General features: G+C 49.0%; 1 protein-coding gene across 1 annotated transcript; it reads right to left on the bottom strand.

Annotated features, from left to right (window-relative positions):
* Positions 1 to 374: 374 nt before the first annotated feature.
* On the bottom strand, positions 375 to 3,979 carry TMEM213 (transmembrane protein 213). The gene is made up of 3 exons (XM_013173186.3): positions 3,699 to 3,979; positions 1,935 to 2,003; positions 375 to 544 (listed from the first exon to the last, which is right to left on the bottom strand). Exons 1-3 carry the CDS (start codon positions 3,778 to 3,780, stop codon positions 375 to 377), a joined length of 321 nt encoding a protein of 106 aa, XP_013028640.2. The 5' UTR covers positions 3,781 to 3,979.
* Positions 3,980 to 8,675: the final 4,696 nt, after the last annotated feature.

Genomic DNA, 8,675 nt, shown 5'->3' on the forward strand with positions numbered 1-8,675 from the left:
CCAAGGACTAGCTTTGTTAGCTCACTTCTATTTCAAATTCAGAGGCTCTGTATTGGGTTGTCTGAAGGCATGGAGCTATAGCCTGGTAACGTGTCCTTCTGTGTCTTATTGCAGGCTGGAAAGGGCTTGGGGAAAAGGTTTTCCATATGTAGTAGCATGTCCCTGGTGGCTTGCAGGGACTGGATGGAGCCCACTGCACACCTGAGCTGGTGGTTTAGACTTGCTTGGGAGGATGAAGCCTCAGCAGGTGCCTGCTTAGATCTGGCCTTTTATAGCTGAAGGTACAGTCCCTTTCTTTTCTGTTCCTTAGGAAATGGTTGGAATGCTTTGTCAGTCTGTCTGCACCTGACTGCTGCTCACTGGCTTGCCCTGCTTCAGGCTACCAAATATTTGGGTTCGTCCGGCCGGAGTTTCATGACCTTTTCCACACAGAGCAGGATGAGAGTGAGAAACCAGAGGCTCCAGCCGACGGCCGCCGCAATCCATCCATAATCATCCATGCCTGATGGGCAGCACATGGCCGCTCGCGTGCAGAAGTCCACGTCTGGGGGGGAAGAAATGAAGAGAGCTGATAGGAGCCTAAATACGTAGCAGGTTTTCCTTTCTAGAAGGCAGGTGAGATGGTGACTTCAAGATCTGCCCTGCATTTTGTCACTCTGACTTTGGGCATCTGCCCCCTAAGCTTTGTCTTGACCTGGAGGATGGCAGTATTCACTTTCATCTATACGTCTTCAAGACTTGGTCATCCCCGTTGGCCAATCATCTGAGCTGGTACTCTTACCACTGTGCCCACTGTTACCGAAGACTTTCAAGACACCTAAATAGCATCTGCTTGGTCAGTTTTAGGAATGGAGTATGATAGAAGTAGCTAGTTACAATTAGAAATAAACATGGTATAGAGAAAACTTCATGCAACGGAGTAAGGGGATCTCTAGCAAAGACACTGCCAGCAGGATTTCCAATATTTTAAGTACTCAATACCTAAATAATAATAGAATTAGTTGGTAATAGACTCACTGGCTGGGCTGTTAAATGCGACTTCCCTGTGTTCTGCAGTTTCTACACCTACCACCACTGGGACATCCCTATTTCATATATCTAAAAATATAACAAGTTTTTAACATTTCCGTGCATTTTCTCTTGCACTTTTTGCATCTTTTTTTCTGTTTGGTTGTTTAAAGCAGTTCAATTTCCTAAAGCCACTTGAGGAACCTATCATAAGTTGTTGTATTCATGCTGTTATTTAAAGGTGTCTGCCACGCTTTCTCCATCAGATGGGTACAGTGAAGATACCCAGCTCTGTGTCTGCATCCTGGGTGGTGAGGTGGAAGTATCAAAGGGAGCATGGAGAACTGAAGCATCTCAATTCCCTGGGCTGGAAGGGAAGCTGAGCATGAAACCTTGGTGCCCATGAAGGCTGAGGCAGCCAGAACCACCTTGTCCTATACCTTTGTCATCCTTTGAGGTAGCACACCTCTGCTGGTACGTGTACTACAATGCAGAAAGTGCAGGACTTTGGGGCTGTTTGATGTTTGGGGCGCAGGAATGACTCTGGGAGGACCGGTGGGATCTCGGGTTGCCTGAGGGTGGCTGTTTGGGGAAGACTCAATAGGATGGGGGAGATAGGTGCTCCTGGGAGTCCACATTGTGCCCACAGGCAGCTGGTCTGGCAGGAGTTCCAGGGCTCACAAACTGAACCAGCCATGGACTAGTCTGTTCCAAGCTGAAAGTCTACCTGAACGTACGTGGGATATACGGGGCTTGCCAACAGAGGAGGCTTAGAAATGCCTCCTAGAGTTTCACCTGCAACTGTTGCGTCGATAACAGCGAATGAAAACAAATAAATCATTTTCCAGGATAGCCTCTCCAGAGACATGCATAGTCTCATTACCTGGCTTTATCGTGGTAGTCATGATTTACAAAGAAAGACTTACTAAGACATGGTGGTTCATACTCGGTTGTGGGCATGGTGCTTGTTGAAACGTTGGAGGCTCCCTCAGCTTCTGCCAGAAGGAAAGCACAGGAGAAAAGATGAGCACATTAACCAGCTCAGGTTGGAAAATACAACATAAAAATATAGGTAAGGGAAGGAGAGGGACACGGGCTTCAGTGAAGAAGGTTTTGCCTCTTTATCCTGTTTCCTACCTAGAATCAGAGCACACTTGCACTCTAGCACAGCACTGCAGCTACTCTCCAGCCCTCCAGATCTGTATGTGGTGTCACAGCCAAAGCCTCCTTAGACTTCTAATATCCATTTTCCCCAAAGCCTCCTCAGACCTTCTAATATCCCATTTTCCCCCAGCCACAGCATGCACCTTGGAGTGCTGCAGGATGGGGTGGCTGAGGGATGCCTGTGTGGGAGAAGCATGGGCTGCTGTGGTCCCTGTGCTAGCACCGGCCTGTCCCCTGCTGCAGAAGAAAGGGAGTCAAGAAAATATCTCCTCCTGTACCACCGTAGGCAGTCCAGTTTGAGTTCAACCAGGTGAAATGTCTGCAATGGCCCTCTGAGATGTAGGAAAAACACAGCCTTACAACTATAGTAAGGGTTGCTGCTGCGTGCAGGCAGAAGGATCCCAACAAGCTGTTGGTCCAGAGACCAAGCAGAGGTTGAGAGAGCCATTTCCAGTCAAACCATCTCTGAGCTAATAACTCGGAATATGATAGAGGAATTCAGATCCAGCTTGACATCACTGAAGACTCCAAAATAATGGTTCAGGTTTAACTTCAGCTCAGGAAAACAAAACAGAACAAGACCTTTGACCAAACCTTTGTTTTGAGTTTGGCATTTTCCAAGTAACAGTAAATAAACCGAGGCTGTCCTGCAGGAGGTGCCCCCTTGGGGTCACCTACTGTTCTGCTTTTTGTTTTGAGCTGAGTGGCCACCAGCAAGGTGAGAGCTTTCCTTGTGCCTGCTGCCAGCCTGGGAGCAGGTCCCCAGGCAGCCTTCTCCAGGGCAGGGTCTGAGTGCTCCTCATTCTTCTCCCTACCTCTGCTAGGACTTGCTGAATGACCTTGGCCAAGCCCATAATTTCTTTTCTGGGTTAATATGTACCTCATGGAAGCACTGAAAAGAATAATTAAAACCTGTGCATGACCTGTGGAAAAAAAGTGCTGCAGAGCACAGAGCATTGGTTCATGCTTATAGACTTAACAGCCTGCGGATGGGCTGTCAAAGCTAACCCATCTGTCAGGTCTCAGCTAGTGCTGATACACAAATGCAGGCGATATTCTGATGGGACAAGAGCTGCTCACAGGTCTCATTTACACCTGGGTTTTAGGCAGCCACTCCAATTATGGGGACAGCAAAGCTAGATTTCCTGCAAAAAGCACCTAGTAAGAGCTAAACCCGGCTACAGTAAGCCTTTTCAAATGGTCTCTTGCCTCAGCAAGTAATTGAAGGCCAAGAAACCGTGGCCCCTGTCTCTGCCATTCAGGAGAGCAGCCTGCAGCTCACTCACATTTAGGGTGGATTTGTAAATAGCTGGCAAAAGCACTTCTCTTCAGAAAGATGCTGTGATCAATCATATTGCGTAATTCTTGTTAGCATTAATCAATTCCAGCTCTGTACATTTTTTGGGTAAGACAAGGGAGCCCTCCTAGTTTTTAAAGAACAAATCACCGTCAGTGGGCAATACTTTTAGAGAGGAGTGGGCGGAAAGGCAGGGTACAGAAGCTGGAGCGTAAGAGAAGAGCCCTACCTGCTGAGCAGGAACGCTGGAGCATGGCAGTGAAGAAGAGCACGGCGAGGGCTGCCCAGGGCTCGCAGGAGAAGAGCTTCATGCCAGGGGTGCAGCTCCCACCCGAGCTCAGGTCAGTTTGCTGTTCCTGGCAGCTCTGGTTCTGCAAAATCCTCGACAAACTCAGACGGCCGGTGTGCAGGGCAGAGGGTGGAGCAAAGGAGCTTCCTGCTGCCAGGACACCTTGAACCACCACAACAGGGCGAGGAAGGAGAAGGGCTCTGACCAAACCAGCCCCAGCAGGAGGTGGGTATGAGCACTGAGGCAGCAGGGGGAGGGCCCCTGAAGGTCAAACCTGGAGGTTTCTTCCCAGGGCCTGCTGCAGCCTGAGGGAGGAAAGGCCTCTGGAGTCAGCCCTTCCCAGCGGGGTCCCCAGGCAGCTTCTGTTGCCTGAGTCTCTGCTTGATCCTGCAAAGACGGGCTAAAAGAGCTGTTGAAGTGCTTCTGGTGGTGTCTTGGTCTGATGAGCACCACACATCGCCGCAGTTCCACAGGCTGTTGGTGCTGCATGCCCCTATCTGTGACCCATCACAATGTCCTTCCTGAAGAAAGCTTCAGGCATTAAGTCAGGAAGAAAGCCTCTGGCAGAGGTAGACTCTGTGGGGAAAACAGGTTGTTGGTGCTCTTCAGTGGTGGCCAAAAATAGTTCTGGGTGCTGATGTGAAAATAAAGCTATCTGAGGTCTGCCTGGGATGGCCAGCTCTCCCATGGGAGGTGAGGGAGAAGGCACCTGTGGCAGCAGTCCTAGTAGGATGGGCAGTATCTAAAAGTTTTCTCTTCTTCCATCCATACTGCTAAAGTCAGCAGGCAGTGGCATGACAGACTTAGGTAAAATGACATAGGTAAATAGCATGCAATGGGATGCCAATAAAAAAATAATAATAAAAAACTGAGATACATTTGTTTTCCCTTTGTTTAAGAAAAAGCTCAGGAGCAAAACGTATCAAGTTTCAGCCCTGACCGGTGTTCCCCTTGCTGTCCCCTCCATGCCCTGAAGGTGCTCTGCTGCCTTCCAGGTATTTGCACATAGGCACTGTAGGATGCAGGCAACACGGGGCTCCCCTGGAAAAAGACCTCCACAAGCTGCAGAGGAGGGCAGGTCAGCTGAAAAGGACACGCTTGCCGTCCTTGCCTCCCTGTTTTGGTGTCAACACATCACCGGGGCTGGAGGAGTCAGGGCTGCCGCCAGCCGGTCTATGGCAGCTGCCTCCCACCTCTGCGGGTGTGTGTGGCCCCGTCCTTCGGCTGACACCCCAGGAGTGTCCTGTTGGTCCCGCTCGGCTGGCAGCTGCCTGGGTGCGTGACCCAAGCCGGGGTGGCTCTTGGCCTGGATAGACCCATACGTGGCAGGAGAGGTGCTGTGAGCACACTCTTACTGCTCAGGGTTGCTTGGAGGTAGCCCATAGGACAACCTTCATATCTACTTGATTTCAGTGTCTAAGTCCTTTTGTGCTAATTTTCTTTAATTCATGCTTTTATCTGAGCGCTCTGTTGCATCAAAACTAAACTAGGACTCAACTCTTTTACTCTGGGTAGGAACGGTGCTCTGCTCGCTTCCAGCTTCACCTGTCCTTCCCAAATTTCTCAACCATGCCTCCTGCTGAAAGCTGATCTGGCATTTAATTTTGCAGAAATAATGAGTACAAAAGTGTTCTGTGCAGCGCAACATGTTTGAGGGAAAATGAAAGAAGATGAAACTGCCCTGCTGTTATGTGAATGAATGAAATATCTTCTGAATTTTAACAATTTCCTAAATACTCTGTCAGCTTGCAGGTGAACCTGCCTATTTTGAGGCTTGCTGAAAATGCTTTGCATAATTAACATAAAGTATTTATTTTCTTTTACAACAATTTTTCCCTCTGTAACACAGAAGGAGCTGCTCCAAAGTCTCCTGAAGCAGTGAACGGCTTTGTTTGGCTTCAGTGATTTTTGGATAGAACTGGAAATGAAGGCTTTGCTCAATAAGTTTGGGCACAATGGGAGCCCTAGAAAATCATCTCCTGACACAGATTTGGATTTGTTTCATTTCTTATGTGTAATGCATTCATATTTCAGTGCTGTGACTGTCTGCGGAGCGATAAGACTCTCTCTCCAAGCTGTCCCTAGCTTGGTCCCTACGCATTGTACCAACTCCAGTCTGTGTGAGGATGCCTTGCTGCGTGACACGGCCACAGCACCAGCAGAGGCAGGGGTCTCTTTTAGCTTGTGCTCTCCTGTCCATGCAGTTCTCAAGGCATGCCTCAGTTTACCCTAAAACCGTGTCCTTCCCCATGTCCATCCTTAGAGACTCCTCCACAGTGTTTAGGGCTGCTGGTCAGCTTTTCCTGATAATTATTAAGGAGGCAATACTTACTGATTGTGTGTTTTGTGCCACAGGGAGAGCTTCAGCATTAAGCTTCTCTACTGGACAAGGTAATACCCTTGACACACCACTACCAGGTGTGGCTCTCAGGGAATTATTACCTTTTATTGTACACACGCATTCTCATTCTGTCTATATATACATATATATATTTTCTGTTTACATGTGCAACATGTTTATGTTTTGTGTTCTAAGTGGAATCTGATGGCTGCTCCAACCCTGTTGCATCCCTGCAGTGACCAGCACAATGGTAACTGAGTGGTAGCACTGTATTTAGCTCAGGGCAAAGCACACAACCTTGCTTTTTTATTTGAGGTGAGTTTAACTACACCCTACCCTGATTTCTGTGTACCTGGGGCGCTACCCTGCTCAGCTGCTGCAACAGGGCGTAGCTTGGGTGAAAGCTCACGCATTAACACCTGGTGTGGCCAGCCAAAACCTCCTGTGTGGTGGAGCTGAGCTTGGAGTGTTTACTGAGATGCTGATCCCAGCGACACATACAGCTGCATGAAACTTCGCTAGGCTGCTGACAATTGTGACATCCCTGCAGTTGTCTGTTTGGGATCTCCCTTAGCTTTGCATATTAACAGAGCAGAGTCTATGACTGGTTGACAATTCCCAGCTGATAATACACAGGGGCTCTGCTCAACTTACAGAAGGGATCGTGGTACTAGAAGCCAAAGAGTAGGCTAAGTGGTCTGACCTACTGGTGAGATCTACCTTCAAAACATGGCTTTAAAAAGCTGGTAACTTTAGGCAGGTGGACCCAATGCCAATTATTTGGCCATCAGGGAGGGGGCTCTTTTGGTTAGCATCTTCATTGACAGGAAAGATGGCCGCCTAAGCTAAAAATACCTGTAAAGAGGGGATTTGAATAATAGAACTGGGTGAACGGGAGAAAAAAATCCAAACCACCCAGGTTTTATTATTTAAAAAGAAGGGGAAGGGGATCTGCTTTCTGTATGCACAGAGGAAAGCAGTGTGAGCGCTACAAAAAATGCCACAACCGTGCCCTTTGTCCTTACCAGCCCCAGCTGAGGTTACAGTTAGACAAAAGTTAGGTTTGTGGCACCAACGTGCCCCAACGCTGTCCCTCTGGACCCCCTCCCAGGACAATGAGCCTGCTGATGGGGCGGGAGCCCTCCCTGGCTCCTGCTCCTCTGAATGGCACTAGCTATAGTGCCTGCCATCAGCAGTGATATTCTGATCTGTAATAATACGGTTATTATGAAATAATGTTCCTGCTTATCCATGCCAAAGGCATGAAATAGGAGATACTTTCTGCTGCTGTCCTCTGTGTGCAAAGAGGGACACAAGGGCATGGGAGAGGGCTTTATTCCTGCACTCCGTGTTCTCTCGCGCCTCGGCTAGCTGGACTGAGCGACTGGCGCAGCAAGGCTTGCTCAGGTGAAGAAGTGTGCATGGGGGGCCCTCCTGTTCCCTCACCCCAACAGCTCTCAGGGGATCACCATGCATAACTGTGGTACTGGGTAAAAGCAGAACAGGCTGACTGCCACGCAGAGCAGAAGCGAGTCTGATGCATTAAATGAGCGTGACAGTGGTGCTGGGGGAAGAACATGCTGCAGTTTCAGAGACAAGGAACAGCCTGAGAAACTGTTTTATTTTATTGTGTCAATACAACTCAGTCAGGAGCTGAATGGTGAATCCTGTTAGTTAGCATTACAGTGCGGGCTACTGGGCAGTGCCCTTTCCCACACCAGCTTCTCCTCAGCCCTGCATGGTGGATGTGGTACTTTTGCATGTGATGGGTGGCTGACAGCAACAGCTTTGCTTCTGCCTTGCTGGGGGAAGTCCCACTTTCCCAGCAGAAGGTGCTAAGTTTCACCTGCCTTTAATCTCTTCCACTGGTAGCATCCATGAGAAAAGCTGAGTGCACCGACAACAGGAGTATGGTGCAACTGCGAGGCCAGGGAGCACCAGGCTCGGCTCAGCGCCACAGCCCCGCTCCCAGCACCACCAGCAGCTGAGCAAAATGGAAGTTTTAGGCCCTCCCACCAGAGTTGCCTTATGTTTTTCTGTACCATATATACAGTTCATTTTGGGTCATGCAGCTTGAGGCAGACAGATTTCAGAAAGCAGCAGGAGCCCGCTCACAGTAGCTGACTTAGTGAGCTGGGCCACTCCTAGTTGTTTTTGAATGGAAAACCTCTGTGCTAGAAAACTCGCTATTGTTACAGGCCTTTGGTATTGTTCCCTTGGACAAGCTGTACCCTTGTCAGGTCAGGGCTGCTGGGCACCTACAAAAGCCTGGCTCTGAGAAAGCATTTCTTTAGGGGACACTTTGCAATTTACTTGTAACCATGCATTTTAATTAGCTCTTCTTCTGAGCTAGGACTTAGTAGTGACCCTATTACACTTAGTAGTGACCCAATCGCCCTTATTTAATGGGACAAAACCTGTCTCCTCCTACCTCAGTGGGAGCTCTGCCACTGGTTTTAGAAGGGGCAGCATTTCTCTCTGGAGCCCTCACTTTAGCAGCTGGAGTGCGCAAAGAGCCACAAAGCCACCTTTCCCCATCAGGTTATTTCAAGCAGCGAGAATCGGGTTCCTGCTCC

This window comes from Anser cygnoides, chromosome 1 (assembly GCF_040182565.1).
Source record: "Anser cygnoides isolate HZ-2024a breed goose chromosome 1, Taihu_goose_T2T_genome, whole genome shotgun sequence".
NCBI classification, from domain to species: Eukaryota; Metazoa; Chordata; class Aves; order Anseriformes; family Anatidae; genus Anser; species Anser cygnoides.

Excerpts from the sequence above, each read along its gene's own strand:
- TMEM213 (XM_013173186.3), bottom strand. The coding sequence starts at position 3,780 with ATGAAGCTCTTCTCCTGCGAGCCCTGGGCAGCCCTCGCCGTGCTCTTC. Across the intron at positions 2,004-3,698 it reads CCAGCGTTCCTGCTCAGCAG|AAGCTGAGGGAGCCTCCAAC; the intron begins GTAGGGCTCTTC and ends TCCTTCTGGCAG. Across the intron at positions 545-1,934 it reads GTATGAACCACCATGTCTTA|ACGTGGACTTCTGCACGCGA; the intron begins GTAAGTCTTTCT and ends CTTCCCCCCCAG.